General features: G+C 45.0%; 1 protein-coding gene across 15 annotated transcripts in view; it reads right to left on the bottom strand.

The window, feature by feature from the left end:
• The window catches only part of SYNE1 (spectrin repeat containing nuclear envelope protein 1), a 965,679-nt gene that overhangs the window by 316,703 nt on the left and 625,105 nt on the right, over positions 1-23,871 (bottom strand). For all 15 annotated transcript variants that reach the window (XM_063917854.1, XM_063917860.1, XM_063917859.1 and 12 more), the window contains 5 exons: positions 22,653-22,778; positions 20,301-20,477; positions 18,367-18,632; positions 15,142-17,302; positions 11,973-12,310 (listed from right to left, as the gene is read on the bottom strand). In XM_063917854.1, coding sequence (XP_063773924.1) covers positions 11,973-12,310; positions 15,142-17,302; positions 18,367-18,632; positions 20,301-20,477; positions 22,653-22,778 — 3,068 coding nt within the window. The remainder of the gene's footprint in view (positions 1-11,972; positions 12,311-15,141; positions 17,303-18,366; positions 18,633-20,300; positions 20,478-22,652; positions 22,779-23,871) is intronic.

The following is a 23,871-nucleotide window of genomic DNA, read 5'->3' as shown; positions in this document are numbered from 1 at the left end:
ACCCCGGCCAGGGGTGACTAGTTGGGTAGTTAATGCCACGGCCGCAGGGCACGGCATAAAAGTGACCCCCGGCTGTGGCATTATCTGTCCAGCTAGTGGAGCCCGATGCTGGTGTGAAAAATACGGGGGACCCCTACTCTTTTTGTCCCCCGTATTTTTGGCACCAGCACCAGGCGCAGAGCCCGGTGCTGGTTTTAAAAATACGGGGGATCCCTGCCCAATTTTTCCCCTGCATTTTTAGAACAAGGACCAGCTCGAAGAGCCCGAGGCTGGTTATGCTTTGGAGGGGGGACCCCACGCCATTTTTTTTTCGGGTTTTTCCCGTTTTTTTTCATTGAATATGGTGAATTCCGGCAGCCACCTGCCGGAATTCACCTGGCGAATTTAGTCGAATTAAAAAACGGCGAAAAATTGCCGCGATTCGCCGTGAATTGCATATACCCCATAGGAGGAGGAGGTTTAAGGAGGAGGAAGACAGTGGAGGAGGTCAGTCCATCCCTGGACCTTGGTTCTCATTGCATGGCTGGGTCTTGATGAGCGCCTTCCATTATATGTATAGTAGGGTCTTTTACTGTTACATGTCGTGGAAGCAGAGAAAAAATAAACTGGATGCAGATATGTAAGTAGCAGTGTGGATAAGTAAATCGCTCTCAGGTATATACTGTATGTGTTCCACACTAACATGCATTGTATTGCAGAAACTAGGGTGCTTTCTGTATTGAGCTGTGGTCACTAGGATGGTCTCTGTATTTAATGGCTGTGACTAGGCTACTCAGCAATATTAATTATTCACTAGATTGTTGTCTATTGATTATCTGATGCTAAGATACTCTTTGTGTTATTTCTCAATAACTGGGATGCTATCTGTATTTTATAGTGGTTGCTAGGATGCGCTCTGCATTGTATGAAGGTCATTGGGGTTCTTTCATTACTTTATGGCAGTAACTATGATACTGTACTCTCTATTTTATGACAGAAGCTGGGATGCGCTCTATATTGTTTGGAGATCACTGGGATGCTCTCTTGATAGTACTGAAATAAGGGATTCTGTCTTGAATATATGGAGTTAACTAATTAGTTATCTTTGCTGTGCAGCAAACACTAGGATGCTGTCTGTGTAGTATGGTGATCACTGTCCTGTTCTCTGTATTGTATAGTGGTCACTAGGATGTTCTCTGTATTTTATGGGGGTTACTATGGTGTTCTCTGCAGTGAATATATATCACTATGCTGCTCTATATATTGTTTAGAAGTTACTAGAATGTTTTCTGTATTCAATATAAGCAGATTTATGGTAGACTTACCACGGTTAAATCTCTTTCTGGAGGTACACTGGGTTCCACAGGGAATACATCGGGTGGAGATATATCTTGATCCAGAGGCACCAACAGGCTAAAGCTTTAGACTGTCCCAGGATGCATTGCAGGAGCCTCCTCTATAACCCCACCTCCAGGCACTGTGAGCTCAGTTTTGTTAACCAGTCCAATGCAGAAGCAGGTAAAAGAGAAGGCAGATGTTAGTCACATAGATACACATTCTCACGACAGCAGAAGGGACTAGCAGCTAATGCCATACAAACCCAAAGAAGCTAAGCGCTTCGGGTGGGCGCCCTGTGGAACCCAATGTACCTCGCAGAAAGAGATTTAACCATGGTAAGTTTACCATAAATCTCCTTTTCTGCAGCGGAGAACACTGTGTTCCACAGGGAACACATCGGGGATGTCCTAAAGCAGTTCCTCAAGGTAGGGTATGCCCTTAGCGGGTATGAGAACCCGGTGTCAAAAGGAAGCATCCTGGGAGGCGGAAGTATCAAAGGCATAGAACCTGATGAACATGTTCACGGAGGACCACGTAGCCGCCTTGCACAATTGTTCTGCAGGTGCTGGGAGTCCAGCCTGCGCATAAGCTTGTGCAATAACCATTCTAATCCATCTGGCCAAGGTTTGCTTATTCGCAGGCCAACCAAGTTTGTGGAAACCAAACAGTACAAAGAGGGTATCTGACCTCCTGATAGAGGCAGTCCTCTCCACATACATACGGAGAGCCCATACCACATCCAAAGACCGCTCTTTGGAGGACAATTCAGAAGAGATGAAGGCTGGAACCACAATATCTTGATTAAGGTGAAAAGACGACTCCACCTTAAGTAAATAACCAGGGCGAGTTCTAAGAACTGCTCGATCACAATTAAATATCCAAAAGGGGGGACGACAGGACAAAGCGCCTAAGCCCGACACCCTTCTAGCAGAGGCAATAGCCAGCAGAAACAGGACCTTGGCTGTGAGCCATTTAAGGTCCACCGACTCAAGAGGTTTAAATGGAGACTCTTACAGGGCATTCAAGACAACAGACAAATCCCATGGAGCCACAGGAGGGACATAGGGAGCCTGAATCTGCAGTATGCCCTGAGTGAAGGTATGAACGTCAGGTATAGACGCAATTTTTCTCTGAAAACACACGACAAGGCAGATATGTGTACTTTGAGGGAGGCCAGACGAAGTCCTAAATCCAGGCCTTATTGCAAAAAATCCAGAAGTCTGTAAGTACTAAACTTGGAAGCATTGTAATTCTTAGCAGCACACCAGGTGAAGTAAGAATTCCAGACCCTATAATAAATCCATGCAGAAGCCGGTTTGTGGGTCTTTAGCATAGTTTGAAAAACCGCCTTGGAGAATCCTTTGACCCTCGGGAGTGAAGCTTCAAGAGCCACGCTGTCAAAGCCTGTCTGGCCAGGTCCTAAATGCCCAAGGGCCCTGAACGAGGAGGTCTGGGCATTTAGGTAGAAGAAGAGGACGCTCTATTGACAGACCCTGTAGGTCTGAGAACCAATGCAGTCTTGGCCACGCTGGAGCTACTAGAAGTACAGATGGGTCCTCCGTTATCTTGACTGTTTCTGCGCCTAGACGGAGGTTTAGTCATGCCTAGGAGATAGCTTAGGTTGCTGAGTTTAATCACGGACAGGCGCATTGAGGCACGAGCATGCAATACACATCTCCACCACTGGGTGGCTAATGCTCCACTAATCCAGTACTTTAGTTTGAATAGCGGCGGATTGATCTACAGTACAAGCTCTGGCAAATGGTCAGTAACGACTGTAATGTTACTATACAGTACATATACAGCATAGTGTACACACAGATGGTGACCAATGGTCAGATGGAGAGAGTAAAAAAAAATAGTTTATACAGATGCAAACAAACGTGTTAAAACACTTGTGTATGCAGACGCAACTAATGTGTGAAAGGAATAATGTAGCTTATTGACTTTAAACTATGTACAGTGCACTAAATACTGTGCTTTGGATATGAGCGTCCGAGTCCCCAAACGGCATAAACGAACACCAATGGGAAGTAATCGCTGCTTGCATTACTTTTACACATGAACTTGTGTATCTTCCATGCAGTGACGTGGGCAATCGTGAAGGCTCCCGCCTCCCATGCTGAGAGTCCCAGGTTCGATTGCCAAAGTGCCAATCTATGGCCCTCATTCCGAGTTGATCGGTCGCAAGGCGAATTTAGCAGAGTTACACACGCTAAGCCGCCGCCTACTGGGAGTGAATCTTAGCTTCTTAAAATTGCGACCGATGTATTCGCAATATTGCGATTACTAACTACTTAGCAGTTTCAGAGTAGCTCCAGACTTACTCTGCCTGTGCGATCAGTTCAGTGCTTGTCGTTCCTGGTTGACGTCACAAACACACCCAGCGTTCGCCCAGGCACTCCCACCGTTTCCCCGGCCACTCCTGCGTTTTTTCCGGAAACGGTAGCGTTTTCAGCCACACGCCCCTGAAACGCCGTGTTTCCGCCCAGTAACACCCATTTCCTGTCAATCACATTACGATCGCCGGAGCGAAGAAAAAGCCGTGAGTAAAAATACTTTCTTCATAGTAAAGTTACTTGGCGCAGTCGCAGTGCGAACATTGCGCATGCGTACTAAGCGGATTTTCACTGCGATGCGATGAAAAAGAACGAGCGAACAACTCGGAATGAGGGCCTATATTTTTTTTTTCCCTGACATTCACTTTATTATTATTATTTTCTTTGTAATCCATTGTAATACATTCCAGGGAAGGGTGCATACAGGTTTCACATAAATCAAGGTAAATCTGCAGGAGCGACTCATTCCACTACATAAAATACACAGCGGTAATGAGCCCCCTTAGACATACCAGTAAATATAAATTAGTGTATTCTGACGAAACTGTTTGAGCAACACAGTACTGTAGATCGTCGGCGTTAGAGAATCTGTGTTGTACTTTATACAACTTGGTAATTTACTAAGAATTTGTATTCTCAATCACTGCCGACAATAGCCAAACACTGCCGGGAAAGCATAGAATTTTTTTAAAAAAGGAGCTTTCAAATAGACCTGCTTTTTGCTGGCGTGTTCAGATAGTCATGCACGGATCAGTGAGATCCGTGCATGCTTCTCTGTGGAAAAGGGTCAGAAATAGTTAAAAATGTCAACAAAAATTTGTGTGGGGTCCCCCCTCCTAAGCATAACCAGCCTCGGGCTCTTTGAGCCAGTCCTGGTAGTTTAAATACCGGAGAAAAATTGACTGGGATCCCCCGTATTTAGACAACCAGAACCGGGCTCTTGGGCCAGCCCTGGTTCCAAAAATATGGGGGACAAAGGACGTAGGGGTCCCCCGTATTTTTAAAACCAGCACCAGGCTCCAGTAGCCAGAGAAATAATGCCACAGCCGGGGGACACTTTTATATAGGTCCCTGCGGCTGTGGCATTACGTCCCACAACTAGTCACCCCTGGCCGGGGTACCCTGGGAGGAGTGGGGACCCCATAAATCAAGGGGTCCCCCCTCCAGGCACCCAAGGACCAGGGGGGAAGCCCGAGGCTGTCGTCCCCCCCCCATCCCTGGGTGGTGGATGGGGGGCTGATAGCCTTTGTTTGTTTAAAATAAAGAATATTGTTTTTTGTCGTATAACTACAAGTCCCAGCAAGCCTCCCCCGCAAGCTGGTACTTGCAGAACCACAAGTACCAGCATGCGCGGAAATAACAGGCCCACTGGTACCTGTAGTTCTACCACAAAAAAATACCCAAATAAAAACAAAACACACACACCTTGAAAGTATAATTTTATTCAAACACACTCATACATACTTACCTACATCTCACGCCGAGAATCACATCCACTTGTCCAGTAGAATCCACGGGGTACCTGTAAGGAATAAAATTATACTTATGGACCATCCGGTGAAGCTCGGTCCTCTTCGGTCCTGTAGTAATCCAAAGGGTAGATTAAAAAAAAACTAAATGAAATCCCGTTCCACGCAACTAAAGGGGTTCCATGTGGACACATGAAACCCCTTTTCCCGAATGCCGGGACCCCCCGTGACTGCTGTCACTGGAGATCCTGCCAGTCAATCAGGGAGCACCACGCCATGGTGCTCTCCTGCTTGGCTGTGCACTCCTAGCATGTCAATCAGGAGTAGCGCAGTGACTAGAATGGAGGATCATGCTCCTCCATTCTAGCCCATGATGGGAACGGCTAACTGCGAAGTTAATTGGGGTCACCCACAAGAGAGTGACCCCAATTAACCTTGCAGTTAGCTGCAGACCGCAAAGTTCCCATCATAGGCTAGAATGGAGGAGCGCGATCCTCCATTCTAGCCGCTGCGCTACTACTGATTGACAGGCTAGTAGCACACAGCCAAGCAGGAGAGCGCTATGACGTGCGCTTTCTGATTGGCTGCTGGGATCTCCAGTGTCAGGAGTCACGGGGGGGTCCCGGCATTCGGGAAAAGGGGTTTCATGTGTCCACATGGAACCCCTTTAGTTGCGTGGAGCGGGATTTTGTTTCTTTTTTTAATCTACCCTTTGGATTACTACAGGACCGAAGAGGACCAAGCTTCACTGGATGGTCCGTAAGTATAATTTTATTCCTTACATGTACCCCGTGGATTCTACTGGACAAGTGGATGTGATTCACGGCATGGGATGTAGGTAAGTATGTATGAGTGTGTAAGTGTGTTAGAATAAAATTATACTTTCAAGGTGTGTGTGTTTTGTTGTTATATGGGTGTTTCTTTTGTTGTAGAACTACAGGTACCAGTGGGCCCGTTATTTCCCCACATGCTGGTACTTGTGGTTCTCCAAGTACCAGCTTGCGGGGGAGGCTTGCTGGGACTTGTAGTTGTAAAACAAAAGACAATAGTCTTTTTTTACACACAAAAAGGCTATCAGCCCCCATCCACCGCCCCGGGATGGAGGGGGGGCAGCCTCGGGCTTCACCTCCGGTCCTTGGGTGCCTGGAGGGGGTGGACCCCTTGATTTAAGGGGTCCCCACTCCTCCCAGGGTACCCCAGCCAGGGGTGACTAGTTGGGGGGGTAATGCTATGGCCGCAGGGACCTGTATAAAAGTGTCCCCCGGCTGTGGCATTATCTCTCTGGCTAGTGGAGCCCGATGCTGGTTTTAAAGATATGGTGGACCCCCACGTCTTTTGTCCCCCGTATTTTTGGAACCAGGGCCGGCCCAAGAGCCCGGTGCTAGTTGTCTAAATACAGGGGGACCCCAGTCAATCCCCCCCCCCCGGTATTTAAACTACCAGGACCGGCTCAAAGAGCCCGAGGCTGGTTATGCTTAGAAGGGGGGACCCCACACAAAAAAATTTGTTGACATTTTTAACTATTTCTGACCCTTTTCCACAGAGAAGCATGCACGGATCTCACTGATCCGTGCATGACTATCTGAACATGCCAGCAAAAAGCAGGTCTATTTGAAAGGTCCTTTTTTTTACAAGTTCTATGCTTTCCCGGCAGTGTTTGGATATTGTATTTGAGTACTGAATAGCATGAACAGCGTCTAACGTACAGCAGCAGTTTTTATCTTTCTAAGTATAATGGGGAGAGATAAAAGCTCCTCTCTAAGTTCCTGGATGCCAAATCACCATCCTTAGTATCTCTGTACAGTATTTTCTATTTGAGTACTAAATAGCACGAACAGCTTGTAATGTACAGCGGCAAGTGTTATCTTTATAAGTATAATGGGGAGAGATAAAAGTTCCTCCCTAAGTTCCTGGATGCCAAATTACCGTGTTTAGCATTTCTGTACAGTATTTTCTATATAGAGAGAAACCCCGCATACCGTGCAAGCTGGGCAGACAATTGGAGGGGACCTGACACACGGTTGCTCGCCATTTCCCTTTGCAGTGTCAAATAAACTAGTGGTTGATCTGCTCCAAAAGCCAAGAGTCTCCTCTTTTGTATGGTACATGTCCCGAGTCTCTGGGACAACCAAAACCAGAGATATCAGTACGCAATGTGGACCCATTTTCCCATAGACTATAATGGGCCTGTTAATTCAGACCCACCATGGGTACCGACGCTTACCATGAGCCTTGTGGGGGTCACAAAAGCTTGGGGTTGGTATCCTCCGGTAGCTAATTGTCTCCCCTTCCATACCAACCTGATTATGAGCCGACTGGACCCTCAGAACCGGAGATATTAAGCTTTATGCCCATTTTTATTGAATTTAATTTAATAGATCACATAAACCGAATGTTAATGGACCATTGCTTTAACACGTTTGTTTGTGTCTGTCCACACTACTTTTATTTATTGATTTATTGGTTTCTTTTTTTGGGTCCCGACAGACAATTAATATTTTCGACAGCGTCTCTGACCTCTGCTGGTTAATCCCCACCTCCCTCCTCACCCTTCCCCCTCCCCTTTATGCTGTTAGGGGACTCGGATGCTCATTTATCAAAACACAGTATTTTCCACAGCCTCCCCCTACCCCCATCCCCCTTCCCAACGCCACCCTCCTACCCCTATCCCCCTTCTCCCCTGCCAGCCTACACAGTTCATACAATAGACAGGGAGGGAGGTCAGGTTACAACAAATGTGCAACACAATACTACAGTATACTGTACATGAAAATCACATAGAGAACTGCAGTCGTGTTGATAGGTGTGTAAGTGGTACAGTAGCAGTGATCCCTTAAAGTACAACACAGATTCTCTAACGCCGACGATCTACAGTACTGTGTTGCTCGAACAGTTAGTTGCATACACTAATTTATATTTACTGGTATGTCTATAGGTGCTCATTATCGCTGTGTATTTTATATAGCGGAATGAGTCGCTCCTGCAGATTTACCCTGATTTATGTGAAACCTGTATGCACCCTTCCATTGAATGTATTACAATGGATTACAAAGAAAAAAAAAACAATAATAAAGTGAATATCAGGGGCCTTGCCTGCTTGCCCACCCACATCGCTGCATGGAAGTTACACAAGGTCATGTGTGAAAGTAATGCAAGCAGCAATTCCTTCCCATTGGTGTTTGTTTATGCTGTTAGGGGACTCGGACACTCATATTGTAAAACACGGAGGTATATTTACTAAGATTCGTGTTTCAGCCGATGTGGTGGGAGTTTGATCTCGAATTTTATTTGGACGTATTTTTCTGCAACTTTTTGTAATCATTAACTGGAATTTACTAAGCTGCCGAGTTTTCGTTTTTCGTATGTTCCGATGTCAATGCTATTGGTATTGTTGGGCAGTGTTTTACGAGTGATGAGTGAAACAGTGCCGGACATAACACAATGAAGCCCGGCCGGATCAGTGAGATCCGTGCAGGGCTTCATTGTGTACAGTATAGAAAGTGTTAAAACAGTTAAAAGTGTTAAAAAAAAATTGCGTGGGGTCCCCCCCTCCTAAGCATAACCAGCCTCGGGCTCTTTGAGCCGCCCCTGGTTGTTTAAATACTGGGGGAAAATTGGACAGGGGTTCCCCGTATTTAGCCAACCAGCACCGGGCTCTGCGTCCGGTTCTGGTTCCAAAGAATATTGTTTTTTTGTCGTAGAACTACAAGTTCCAGCAAGCTTCCCCGGCAAGCTGGTACCAGGAATGTTTTGGGCTTAGTGGTTTTGGGAGCACGAGCTTGTCTCTGGTATGTCTGACCCTTCGCTTTCCCCAGAGGTTGAAAGGAACAAAAAGTGGTACTCTTTGCCTTCTGTGCAGAAGGATTAGTATTCAGGAGAAATGCAGTCTTAGCAGCTGCTAAGTCAGTCACAATCTTAAGGGCGGGGTGGTCCCTTCAATTTAGGAGAGCTGCAGACAGATTGTTATTTAAATTACTGAGCATTCAAATTGGCGCCAGGAGGTACTTTGTACCAATTTTTTTGTGCTTTCAGTCACAATCTTATTCAGATATTCCCCAAATAGGATGTCTCCCTTAAAAGGAAGTACCCCCAAGGTGTTTCTGGAGTCCAGGTCCACCTTCCATGACCTCAACCACAGAATTCGGCGAGCCAGGATGGACGTAGTCGACGCCTTGGTCGCCATTACACCTGCCTCAGAGGACGCAGTGGTAATATAAGACAGATATTGTCTGGCAGTGTCAGTTATATTCTGAGGCAGCTCATCCTCTATTGCCCAAACCCATGCTTCAATTCCTTTTGTGGCCCAGGAGGCCGCTATAGTAGTTCTATGTACAGCACCTGTAAGGTAGTAAATAGACTCTCTCCACACGCTTATCTGTTGGTTCCTTCAGTGAGGTGACAGTGGTGACAGGCAGAGTACAGTAGATGACACCACAAGACGGGTGACATGGGAATCCACTGGCTGTGAATTTTTCCACTTGTTACACAACTCAGCAGGGAGAGGATATCGAGCTAGCATCTTTTTAGACAGGGAGAATTTCTTTCCTGGAAAAGACCAGGGTTCCTGACGTATGTCTACTAAGTGGTCAGAATGTGGTAAGACTACTTAAGTTTAAACGTCATAAGGTAGCTAATCAGGTTTCTTGGATGCAGCAGTGAGATCTATAACATCATCGGTTTGTAGAATCAGCTTAATAGCCTCCACTAGGTCAGGGGCATCAACCTGAGTTCCTCATCAGAAGTATCATCTGATATATTAGTGGATTGTGAGGAGGAAGCGCTCCGCTTAGATAACCCCTTGACCCCAGGGGGACGTGGGGTATGTTTCTGTCCAACCAAATATTGATTCAATTGCTGCAACTGGGTAGACAAATTATCCACCCACCATAGGGTCAATATATGGCTGCAATGGCACAGGAAGTCCCATAGGGGGCGTAAGGCGTGTCACAAGCATATTGAGCATAGTTGAGAACGCCACCCAAGGTGGCTCCTGATTGCTTACAGGAGCTGCAGACTGACTGGGAGACATATGGCACATATTACACAGACCATCAATTAAAGCTTCCCCCTCAGACAAATCACTGGCACATGCGCTGCATGACACAGGAGTGTCTGTGGATTTCCCGCACTTTGTGTTAGACATTTTAGTGATTGTAACCGTAGAGCATATGAGTACGATACAGCCAGACAGAGTACAATACCTGCAAATAAATCCCCTAGTATGCGACAGCGTACACAGTACACAACACCAGCATCTAAACCCGGTACTATGTGACTGCGTACACAGTACACAACACCAGTGAATAAATCTGGTATGATGTGACTGAATACACAGTAGAATACACTTAACGGTAAATACTGTGCAACACTATATATGAGACCCTGACACACCTAATCCTTTAAAGTACAGAATACAGTGATAGCTATAGCTGGAATACACTGAAAGGTAAATCCACACAGCAGATACAGGCACACACAGTCACAGTGACAATGCAGATAATTATTTTAGTGAGACAATAAAACTGCACTGGACTAGTAAATATATATATGTATATAACAATGCGCGGTCCGAGACCGGATGTATATATCAGAATACTCGTACAATATATTCTGGTAGAGGTACACTTGTTCTTAACTAACGCTGTCTTAAAATGACATGTAGAATACTTAAGTGTCTGTAAAATCACAGTGCTGATGAATCAGGCGGATTTACAGAGGAGACCTTGCCCTGCAGTCCCGGAGACCAGTCGCAGCTACTGTGAGAAGATGGCGCCCAGCGTCTCAGTTAGGGAGTGAGGGAGAGTGTCAGGCAGCTCCAGGGCGGTAACACCAGCAGTAGATGGCGCCCGGAGCTGGGGGAGGGGCTACAGGTCAAGCGCCTTTTCCCCTATGCTGGTCCTTGCAACCGGGTACTATGGAGCCTTATTAAAGTGGATAGTTTACTATCCGACCTGTGCTCCCATGCCTTTGTGGATATAGTGGGGTCCCTGCTCTGACACAGTGTCCACGCCAGCGTTGCGGTTCGTCTCCTTAAACCGCGACCGGAACATGATTTAATGGCGGGTTCCGTCTGGGGGACCCTCTTACCTCCTCCCTGGGTCTGCAGTGGTGTGCCTAGGAACCAGAGCGTCTCCGCCGGAAGTACCCGGGAACAGAGCCAGCGGGAGTATGCAACGCCGCTGGGGTGGTGATGGAGCCGCAGCACAGTATGTCACACTCACATATGAAGTGCTGCAGCCCTTGAAGTCTTCTAAAAATCTTATTCAGGGCTGCCTAGCGCAGCCCCTGTGTTAAGTGACCTGCTTCATACAGGCACCAACCTAGTTACTGTCGACCAATAGTGGTCGACCTAGACATTGTCGACCTAGTTACTGTCGACTTTCAATCCGGATCCCAACTCTAAAACTGAGCTCACAGTGCCTGGAGGTGGGGTTATAGAGGAGGTCCCTGCAATGAATCCTGGGACAGTCTAAGCTTTAGCCTGTTCGTGCCTCTAGATCAAGATCCATCTCTACACCCAATGTATTCCCTGTGGAACACAGTGTACCCCGCTGCAGAAATATCACCAGGACGACCTCTGTGTTGAATATATGTCACTACAATGCACTCTGCAATCTATGGTCTTGAGGCTGCACTCTGTTTTGTATGAAGCCATTAGATTGCTCTCTGTATTGTACAGATGTAACTAGGATGCTTTTTGCATTTTATGGTAGCTAGATAGATTGTCTATGGTGGTCACTTGTATACACTCTGTACTGAATAGTGAACCCTAGTAAAAATGGGAATCATATGGAAAAATAATATCCCATACCCTAACCAGCTATATTTAAAGGTTTCTCAAACTTACTTTCTCAGCAGTTCCAGATGAGCTTGAGCTTCTTCCTTTATCTCCTTCTCTTTCTTCTTTAAGGAGGATACAGCTTGTTTGAGTTGATCCTGTCCAGATTTTTGCAGACAACCTTCAAGATCAGTTACTAGAATACGCACTTCATCTACAAGTCCATTTAATTTGTTTTCTGTGCTAAAAAATTCAGTATAGTCTCTAAGACAGTTTTCTGCTATCTCAATATCTACACCATTGGCAGTCTGTTGTAGTAACTGCTGTGCATCTTCCAGCCAATGAGAAGTAGACTTTAATGCTTGGTGGTAACGTTGACTTGTGATGTGCATCTTGTCCAGAGTGGTCTAAAAACAGAGATTTTGTTTTATAGTGTTATACATGTTCTTGGAGCACACTGAGCTAGGTTTATGTTTCATAGAAAAAGGCTGTAGTTTCTGGCATGGAATCCAGACTGGTGACAATAACATAACATTTATGGGTGCAATGCATCATTCATTCTGCACTGTAAATAGTACAATGTTGACCCATAATAAAAAAAAACTAATTTTGAACATGCTTCAGTTCACGCAAGAATCCATAGGAGGATGAAAACCACAAGTTACTTATCTGTTTGGTCTGTGCTTTTTGAAAATTGGAGCAGAATCTCCTTCTGCTACTGGACTCAATAAAATTAAGTATTTATCATGGAGATTGATAAAATATAACAGCATCACAGCCAACCATAGGCAAAAATGTCCAGCACAGATGTGAGTATATTAAATATATTTCTGTACTGTCTTTCTGTAGGTGGATATGATTGGCCTGATGTACTGACTATTACCCATGCAAATAAGGGATGTTCTGCAAACGTATCAATGTAGACTAGTTACCAGCCCATCAAAATGACTGAACAACATAACAGTAATGTCAGTGCTGGTGGCTGTGTGTGGCTGAACAGAGCAACACTTGAATTGCTCTGTCATGTGCCATCTATGGCGCCGATCCGCAAAACACTTCAATTCCCCCCACAGAGGTGAGGAGCAGTGTTAGCCGCTTCTTATTTAGGATAATATAATCAATAAAGCTTGAAACGTTCCCATTTGTTTGTGGGAGTGTCATGTATTTGTGTTTTACAGCAGTAAAGCACTTTGCCTACTAACAATATGGTGTGAATGGAGGAGTGATCTGACATGGACAAGTGAGTCCCTATTTTTGAGAAAGTTGTACTGAAATGTATAGACGTGTAATAATAGATCACAGATCAAAAATCCAGTGACTGTGACTGTATGTGTATTATATACTGTATGTGAATGAGATCATGTGTATTCGATATGATCCCATTTTCCTCACGTAGTAACCCCCACTACACAAAAATACAACTGGGGGTGGTTCTAAATCACACACACTGCTGATGTAGAAAGTTATTTTGCTACTGCACATGCACCTAGTATGCAACGCTCATGCGTCCAAGTTGTGTCCGAACAGAGTCGTATTAGCAATCATAAATACATGCATATACAAGCGTATTGAAAATGTAGTGGGCATTTCAGGGAAGGGCTTAGCGCACATATAGAGATGATACTTATGGGCGTGTTATGGAGGGTCGCAGGCATCTCGGTAAAAGTGGTTGCATAAACAGAAGCTCAAACACTCACATGGGAGGCCATACTTATATGGAGAAAATGCACCTTACATAGGGCTAGTACAAGTTTTAATGGTGCGACCAACGGTCCATCTATAGATGGGTGTGGATCATAGGGCCGACCACACTTTGGTCGACAGTTTCTAGGTTGACCACTATTGGTTGACAGTAACTAAGTCGACACCTGAAATAGGTCGACACAAGCATTAGGTTGACGTGAACAAGGTCGACATGATAAAAAGTTAACGTGAGGTTTTTTTTTTTTCATTTGGTGTCGATTTCTTTGTACAGTGACCAGGAACCCCAATTAGTGCACTGTGTCCCCTCACGTGGCTTGCAAGCTTCGGGCAAGGTGCACTAGAAGGTGCCAAGAACATGTCGACCTAGTAAGCATGTCGACCTAGAAACCATGTCAACCTAATGCATGTCGACCAATAGTGGTCGACCTAATGCATGTCAACTTAAGTGTGGTCAACCTAGACACCGGATACCCTACAGATTGGTATCACAGCTTGTATGTGGGGTTCTCATTCCTTGCACATTCAGATGTACAGAATAACTCTGTTGCTGCATTTACATATAGGGGCCTAATTCAGACCTGATCGTAGATGTGCTAAATTTAGCACATCTACGATCAGTCATACAGACATGCAGGGGGACGCCCAGCACAGGGCTAGTCCGCCCTGCATGTCAGGCCCGACCCCCCCAGCACAAGTACAAAAGCATCGCACAGCGGTGATGCTTTTGTACTTTTGGAGTAGCTTTCTGCCAGCGCAGCTCCTGAGCGCTGGCAGGAGCTACTCATTGCTGTGAGGGTCGCAGTGGCTGCGTGTGACGTCACGCAGCCACTGTGGCCCGCCCCCCCCAAAGGTCGGGGCACGCCTGCTTTGCCCGGACTGCGCTCCCTTAAATGGTGGGCAAACGTCGCCAGCCTGCCCCTTGTCACTCGGGCAGAGGTGATTGCAGGGCTGAGACAGCCGTAGGCTGTCTGGCATGCGCCGGCGCACTGCGGCGCCGGCGCATGCACCTGATCAGCTGCTGTGATCAGCAGCAAACAGGTCTGAATTAGGCCCATAGAGCGAGATGTAATGCATGGTTTTGCCTTGTGATTGCCCCTTTAAATAAACGTCCAAGATCGGCTGGCATCCCGCACCTCAGGCTATCTTGGTCCCTATTACATCTCACCCAAAGTTGCAGACAGGAGACCACCAACAGACACAGCTGTGGCAACTTCTAGGTCCACTTCTGAATCAGGCTCACTGTCAACTTGACTTCCTCAGTTAAACAACTAGTATTTTTCTTTAGCAGTGACACTGCCTATAAGTGAAATATGTCCACATTTGTGTATACATAAAACTGAAATAAATATTAGTACATATATTTGGATTATTAAAATACATTGGATAAAAGGCATGCCTCACAAACACCTCACTGTTATTCAATTAAAATTAGTATCCAACATCTAGCAGAATGAATTATAATAGAGATGGGTCAGTGACCTCCAATGCTACAAGAGAAAGAGTAAAAAAAAAATATATATATATATGTACAGACCTGTCTCCCATTGATTGCTTCACTGACTTCTCGATCAAGTTCAGATAGTTCAACCATGCTCTGTTCCAGATCAGCTGGAACAAACTCTTTTGCCTTGAGGTACTTCTGCTTTTCCCGGTTGCTTAGGGCATTCATTATCCTTAGAGTGGACACAATTTCCTCTTGCTGAATCTGTAACTTTCTAATCTCCTCCTGGATGCTTTCAAGTTTACCATCCAATGCCAGTGGTTCATTCAGTTCTACCTTTATTTGCCTGAGCCATTCCAAAGTACGGCTGACTTCAATGTGAAAGTCTATGCTCTGCACTAATCTATTCTCACATTCTCCCATCCTGTCCCTCATTACAGCATGCCACGATTTTAACTGTTCTTGCCACTGCTGAACCTGGACATCTGCAGCCTCAAAAACTGACGGCTCAAGAACTGAAGAAAGGTCTTCTAGATGTTCAGTAATTTGTCTGAGAAGAGTTCCAGCATCCTGAAGGTTGGCCGCCAGTGTACGATAGCTTTTTAGTTTGTCTTCAGCTGGAAGTGTTTCCCTGTTTACTAGTTCCAACTCCTTACTTAGGGCCTCTAATTTTATTTTCAGCTTTGAACAAAGATCTTCATATATCCGATAGGCATCTGTAGTATCTGTCAATTGACTAACTTTCTGTTCTATGGATCTTTTTAAATTATGATACTGACACATAAGTTGTAGCATTTCTTCTGGAAGCCATGGTTGTCCCGTGCTACGAAAAATCTCTTTTTTCTTATTAAGTTCGTTAACTGCGGTGCTAAGGGTTACAACTTCATTTAATAGAGATGAGTAGTCTTGCTGAAGTGCCAAAGCCTCCTCAGATGAAAGATGGGATGGAACTTTGTTCATGAGTAAAAAATTATCTTCAAGCTCTTTTAAAGCTTTGCTTGTCAAATCAATCAATGAGACATATTCCTTGCGGATGTAGATTGCTTCCTGGACTTTACCAAGCTTTTCTTTGGCTAATGAGACCACATAATTACATTGCTGTGGCAAGGAATTCAGTTTCTCATCTATATATGTGCGATCAACCTCGTTCAGCGATGGAAGGATCTCCTGACCATTTCTTTGCAGTGAAAGCAAAAGGTTTTCATACTCAGGTGCCTGTTCTAGTATTTGCTGGTATTTGGATAGCTGTGAATATAATTCAGAGTCATCATTCATTAAATTAATTTCTGGAAATGTCAGAACATCTGCCTGCTTTACCCAGTAACATGCCTTGTCTAAATCCTCTTTAAAATATTTTCTTGAAACAAAACTTTTCTCAAGTTCTATGAGTCTCTGCCCGCATTTCTGCAAAGTGCTGTCAAACACATTTTGAAGTTCCTGTAATTTAACTAAAACTTCATTTTTTTCTTGCTCGGTGGCCTCTTTCATTAGTTCCCTGCCCTGGTTCCAGAGACTGTTAAGGTCACTCTGGTAAGCCTTCAAGCCAGCTTGGGTATTTTTACAAGTTCTTATTTGCTTGCTTACATCATCTGGAAGTAAGCATATATACTCATGAAACATAACCTTGTTTTCATGCAATCGAATATGATTTAAAGCCTGATAAGCTGCCATTAAAAACTGTGCCCTTTCAGACAAAGCCTTATTCAAGTGTCTCTTCCTCTGGTTGACCAAGTCACTGAGATAGTCTATATGTTTTTGTGAATCTGCTAGTGCTTTCTGAAGCTGTTGTCTTTCATTGAGTCCTAGATTACCCATGATCTTATCAGCATCTTTTAACACATTTTTAAGGCTTATTTGTTTGGTCTCTACTTCACCGCAAATTGCTAAGTGGTCCATAAGCAAGTTCTGAGCAAGTTCGGGTGGAGGACTTTGTTTTAAAGCCTCTGAGATAGTAGGCTGCTGATCTTCAGCCCATTCAGTTAACTCCTGTAACCGGGAATGTACTAAGCTTAACTCTTCCAAAGTGGTGGCACAGGAGAGGATCTTATTTTTCACTAAGTCTTCTAGCTGTGCCCAGCGTTGTTCAAAATGACTTGTCTGCTCCTTAACTAATTCTTTGTCATCGACATTCAGATGTTCACTTATTTTTTGTTTTTGCTCCTTGAGGTCCTCAAGAGCAAATCTTCTCTCCTGAAGAATATATGATAATGTTTTCAAGGCTTCAAGATGTGCCGCTGTGCTCTCAGTATCAGATCTGACAAATAATAAAGACATGGAAATAAATGTCAAATAAGGTATAGTTATTTCATTCTCTATATTGTTAGAATTCTTTCAGTAGAACCATCAATTTGGTGTCATGGCTGCTAGTATAGAAAACATTCATTTTATCAGGCGTTACTGTTCATAGGGCCTGACTGAGATGTACGCAAGCCTGACATTTTTACAGTTGAGCGATTACTGGCAGTCTGCGCATGAGCTATCTTGGTTTTTATGCGTTATTTAGTAGGGCTTTCACACAATTAAGAGCACTAAAATTTGGAATATAATAACAGAATTTGCTATAAAGCAACTGGAACAAACTATTATGTATGGAAGGGGGTATGTACAATGCACTGCAGATTTAATTGGTTGACGTTTCATAGTTTCTATTGTATAAAGTAAACTGCTTTGATACCAAAATAATATATTTATGGTACTTTGTGTAATACAGGGGTCTTCAACCCTGTTCCCTCTGGCCCACCGACCGGGGCACCAGTGGAGCTGTTCCCCATAGCCCACCGAACGGGGCACAGGTTAGGGGGGAGAGGTTGTTGGCTGGGGCGCTGGTGCTGAACTGGTTTGGTGGGAGAGATTGGTGGCAGGGATGCTGGCGCAGAAGGGGTTAACCAGAGTTTCTGCTGCCAGGAAGTGAGTGGATGCCTGAGTGATGTTAACAATCGTGGCCCGCAGCGAGACAGAGCAGGACCACTGGTGAAAGGGAGCGAACACTGAGCCAACTAACAGGACACACTACGCCGGCAACACATCCCAGGATATACTGGTATATAACATCATCCAGTCAGGGTAAGCGAGGGATAGATTTTCTAAAGGATAGGAGCTGCTGCACATATTCCCATCCCAAAACATTTACTCCACAAGGAGCTATAAACAAATACTTTACAATTTACATTAACCTAAATATTGCAGTATAGCTCAGTGGCCCTCGATCTTCATTGATTTTTATTTTATTTGGCCCACTGTCTTAAAAATTGAAGCCCCTGGTGTAATGGATAAACAGCACAATTTAAGTTCCCCTTTGGCAGTGTCTCCCGTCATTACCTGGCTAAATTATCCCACTCTGTAGTAAGCTTTTCAAGAAAGACATCAACTATGTTTAGGCGATCATGGTAGTCTCGTGTTCTCTGCAGATCTTCCTCTCTTTGCTGAAGTATATTGTTTATTTGGAAGCAAAAATCCAGCCACCGGTTGCTTAACTGTCCAATCTCTACATGTTCCGGTGACTCCTGCCCATTCGTCAGCTTATTCACTTTCTCTGTAAAACTGGTAATCTTATCTTGCTTGGACTGAAGTTTCTGACTAAACTCCTAGCACACAGAGAAAGTACAGTATAGGTAAGTGAGGAGAACAGTATGAACTTTCAGCACAATTGGGCTGTGTTTACTAACAAGTCCATGGATAAACTTGCTTTGTTACATGAGGAATATGTGAAAGCAGACAAATGTACAGTAGATTATGTAAAGTTCTAAAAACAATTACTTATATTATATTGAAAACACCATCAATATTTTATTTGTAACTTGTTACAGCAATATATAGAAGATGTATCACACACGAGTTTAAGACAAACTACATGTAACAACATGAATAGATTACCTTTGAATGTTAAATCATCTTTAGAAACTCTTTACATGCAATGCACACACATCTAGTATTAATGCACCCGTGGTCCAAAATACATAAAAAATGCATTTCTTTATACAGCACCAATATACTGTAATAAGCACTGAGCAGTATTTAGCATGGAATACTCATCAGTTGATGGCAACCAGAGGTAATAAAAACATGCAAACACTTAGGCAACATACAAACGCCACACAGATGACTGGCATAGAACTAGTGACAATGGTGAATGCGGACAACAATGCTAGCCATTGTGCCACTATGCCATCCAATGCACCCAGACTCAGTGTCAGACTGGGGCAAAAATGGCCCACCCCGGAAATGCAGTGGTAGGGGCCCATGCTTAAGAGTGTGACCAGGCTCCAGCGGGGTGTGGCCAACCACCACAGAGGTTGGGCTAACCATTACAGAGTGCATGTAACAACTTAACAACAGTAATGCACTGTAGAAAATACACCATAGTCCTGTGCAGTATAATGTAACATAATGTATATATAATTTATAATTAAAGTGCACTATGATAGAGTCTGGAACATAATCCCTAGAGGAGGAGATGGACCCACAGGCAGTGGGGCCCAGCGGGGGTTTCTGCTGTGGGCCGGTCCGACACTGACCAATCTACATACAATACAAAAAGTGTTAAAACACATATATATTGTTGATATGTTTCCCAAAAAACTACTGCACAGTAAGTATGTGTAAAGCACACTTCAATACCGAATATTACAGGTATTTATAAAAGATAAATTGTAGCACTGCAAAAATAAAGGGGGGTACTCACGGAGCGATATTCTAAGCAATCTGACGAGATTGCTTAGAATTTGAGCATTATCGCTCCGTGTGTACCCCCTACAGCGATAGCGATGCGCAGCCCCGCACATCGCTATCGCTGGTGCTAGATTGGCCCCCCCGTCTCCCCCCGCGCGCTCAGCACATATCGAGCTGTGCTGAGCGGCGGGAGAGATGTGTGCTGAGCGGTTCGCTCAGCACACATCTCTCCCGCATCGGCTCGTCTATATGAGTCTATTTCCTGTACCTCATGATTTCCTCATAGGGATCTTGCTTTATACTTGAATGTACTGTAGAAGAATGTTTACCAGTATGACCTTATGATCTAGTGTTCATACATGTATACTAAAACACCCGTATCTGTGTTATTCTAAATAAATATCTAATGTAACTTTTTGTATATACAGTATGTTAAAATGTACTTATATAGAATACTGTTATAGTCTACAGAAGCCTACCTAAAATATAACTACTGTATAGTACAATATTTAAGCAATAGAGTAATCAAATGTTATTTTATTCATATGTATGAAAGAAGTTAATAGATTTCAATCTGTCAGTACCTTTAGCTGCGATACCATGTTCTGTGCCAGTTTGATCTCCAGTTCCGCTCGTTTCCTCTTCATGTTCTGGAGCTGCTGGCCTGCCTCCTGGAAATAGGCCTGAAGCTCCGCCTTCATTTGTTTAACTTCTTCCCAGCCGTTAGCTAGATCATGAGACAGAATCATTCTCTGTTCAATCTGGAAAAAAAAGAAACATTTTGAAACAAGTTAGCTTCCAGACACCTTAGCACATTCTCAGTTTCTATTGTTACATACGTTGGGTCCTTTCTGTTTAAGCTGAGTACCCACTTGAACGATCCAGCAATCTTGAGACGGTCCAATACGATGCAATGATATATCGCGTACACTTTTACACTACACAATCCGCCGTACGATGGCATGATATATCATTGGAGGAGTAAAGTTACTGCACTGCATCATACATCGCATCGTCCCACCTGATGTGCAGCACATCAGATGGGCAGATGGGACCACACAATACACAAAAACATACGATGTATATATTGTGAAGTCTGTACCCAGTTTAATAAATGTATTGTATTTTAAGTCTTCTTATATAAAAGCTTACTGTGCCTACAGATTTCCAGTACTTGGGCTTAATGTCCCACTCCATACTTGAGTAGACACATCGGGACTCATAAACCTCTTTTACACCGCACAAATAACCCGGTATAGACCCGGTATATTTCCGGGTCGACGCGGGTCACTGTGCGGTGTGAAAGGGGTCACTCCCAAATTCCTGGGTCACCTGACCCAGTAATTTAACTTGGGAAAAAAGAAGGGTTATTCCAGGGTAATTACCAGGCCAGGTGCAGTGTGAACGGGTTGCTGGGTCAATGCGACCCCTGACCCTTTCACAGTGTAGGCAGAGGCGGCATGGAGATGATCTCCCAACGCCGCCTCCGCCACCGATGCCTCCTCCGCCCCCTATGCAACGCAACCCGGCATATTGCCGGGTCGGAAAGCCAGTCTGAAAGGGTCCAATGCCGGGTCACACCCGGGAAGGACCTGTTTCCAAATCCCAGATGTGACCCGGCATTGCGATGTGAAAGTGGTATTACTGAGTTGTACACAATTAGGGGGTCATTCCGAGTTGATCGCACGTAGCAACTTTTTGCTGCTTGTGCGATCAACTTGACGTCGCCTATGGGGGAGTGTATTTTATCATAGCAAGGCTGCAATCGCTTGTGCAGCCCTGCTACGCTAAAAAGCTTCCTGCAAAACAAGACTAGCCCTGCACCTACTTACCCAGTGCGACGGATCCAGTGATGAAGGCCCTGGCTGTGACTTTAGACATCCGTCCTCCAAACGCCTGGACACGCCTGCGTTCGCCTTACCATGCCCAGGGAAACGGTGAAAAGATGCCCCGATCCTACTTCCCGCTGTCAATCTTCTTGCGATCGGGCCTGCGATCGCTTTCTTCGGTCCTGGCGTCGTTGCGCAGTTCTGACCCGTTCGCACCGCAGCGAAGAACTGCTGCGTGCGAACGGGTCGGAATGACCCCATAGTGTGTAAATCACATGCGCAGAATGTGCTCCAAAACATGGGAATTATGCCAAGTTTGAAGAACTGGCTATATATATAAGCAGCTGATAAATATGCTATTTGTGGCAAACATGGCACAAACAGTCTCCATTTCTACATGAGTCTCCTTTTCTTTATTGATCTGGTGACTTTTTTTTGCAGCAGTTTTAAAATCAAGCAGACAAAAGGACATGAAAGAATGAACATGGGGGGTCATTCCGAGTTGTTCGCTCGCTAGCAGTTTTTAGCAGCAGTGCAAACGCATTGCCGCCCACCAGGGAGTGTATTTTCGCTTTGCAGAAGTGCGAACGCTTGTGCAGCAGAGCGCCTGCAAACATATTTTGTGCAAAACAAGACCAGCCCTGGACTTACTCTTCATGTGCGTTGATTCTAACATTGGAGGGATGGCTTTTGACGTAACACACCCACCCAGCGTTCGCCAGCCACGCCTGCGTTTTCCCTGGCACGCCTGTGTTTTTCCAAACACTCCCTGAAAACGGTCAGTTGCCACCCAGAAATGCCCCCTTCCTGTCAATCTTCTTGCGGCCGACAGTGCGACTGAAAACGTCGTTAGAACCTGTGCAAAACCACAAAGCTCTTTGTACCTGTACGTCACGCGTGCGCATTGCGGTGCATACGCATGCGCAGATTACCCATTTTTTACACTGATCGCTACGCAGCGAACAATGCCACCTAGCGATCAACTCGGAATGACCCCCCATGATAAAGTAATTTGCATGCGGTTGATGAGGTGCAGTTTTCTAAACATTTTCTGGTTGCTATGGAGCACACACAATTCTCTGGCCATAAATCCAGTGAAGTACTTACAGTCTGCTTTGTTTGCTGAATGTTGATCGCAACATTTTTCACAGAAAGATCAGATAAGTCACAAGTTGTACACAAGAGATCCAAGTAAGTGTTGGCCTGCTCCTGCAGGGTTCTGTAGTGTTTCGCCTGGTTAGACACATATAATGCCAAGAAACAAAGTAATACCTCTAAAATAAACACTGACATTCAAATTAATTTACGTGCAATGGTAAAACTTTGGTTGCATAATTGCCACGTTTTACTACAGTATAATATGCAAGAACTGGACTGCTTGGCAGGTAAATCTGGGATGCGGTTAAGTGACCAGCGGTCAGGAGACTGCCGGTCACAATGCCGACGCAGGGATCCTGGCATCTGAAAATCCCGCCTGCTGGCATGCCGACCATCAGGGACTATTCCCACTCGTGGGTGTCCATGGCACCCATAGAATGGGAATAGAACCTGTGGCGAGTGCAGCGCGCCACCGTGCCCACTGCGTGGCGATTGCAGCGAACCCACAAGGGGCTTTGTTCCTCTCACCCCCCTGCCAGCCACATAACAGTCGAGATCCCGCCGCCTGTATTGTGACTGGTGGTCACACATACCCAACCCATAGATTTAGTGTCCAGATCAGGGGTTCCCAACCACAGTCCTCAAGGCACATTAACAGTCCATGTTTTGTGGATAGCCATACTTGAGCTTTCAAGGAAACTTGAGAAAACTTAATTAGTACCTCAGTTATTTTGATTTAACCATCTGTGTTCAAGCATGGCTATCACTGAAACCAGGAATGTTCGTGTAACACTGGTCTAGGTGGACTTTGCACTTTCATCATCACTTGTTAAATGAACTTGGTTATTATACTGTATTTCTCTAGTATCCATAAGGGATATTGGGGAATCTAGTACGACAGGGGTATAGACGGGGTCAAAAGGAGCCGGTGCACTTCAAATTTCTTCACTGGGTGTGCTGGCTCCTCCCCTCCATGCCCCCTCACACAGACAGTTTAATAAAAAGTGCCCTCAGGAGAGGATGCACATCTCTGAGCTCCAGAGAGTTTTCTTCAGTTTCTTTTAATGTTTGTTATTTTTGGTATGCTGTTTGGGCAACAGCATACCTGCACCGTGGGTGTTAGGGGGGGACGGTCACCGGCCTTATGAGGTGCAGAGATGCTTCCCCGCTGCAGGACCACCATCCTGAAGGACTGTTGTTCAGCGGGGCACTGCGCCTTGGCTGTCAC

The sequence above is a fragment of the Pseudophryne corroboree genome, chromosome 4 (assembly GCF_028390025.1).
Source record: "Pseudophryne corroboree isolate aPseCor3 chromosome 4, aPseCor3.hap2, whole genome shotgun sequence".
Taxonomy (NCBI): domain Eukaryota; kingdom Metazoa; phylum Chordata; class Amphibia; order Anura; family Myobatrachidae; genus Pseudophryne; species Pseudophryne corroboree.
Note: the sequence above shows the minus strand (reverse complement) of the source record. Positions and strands in the feature narration are given on the sequence as shown.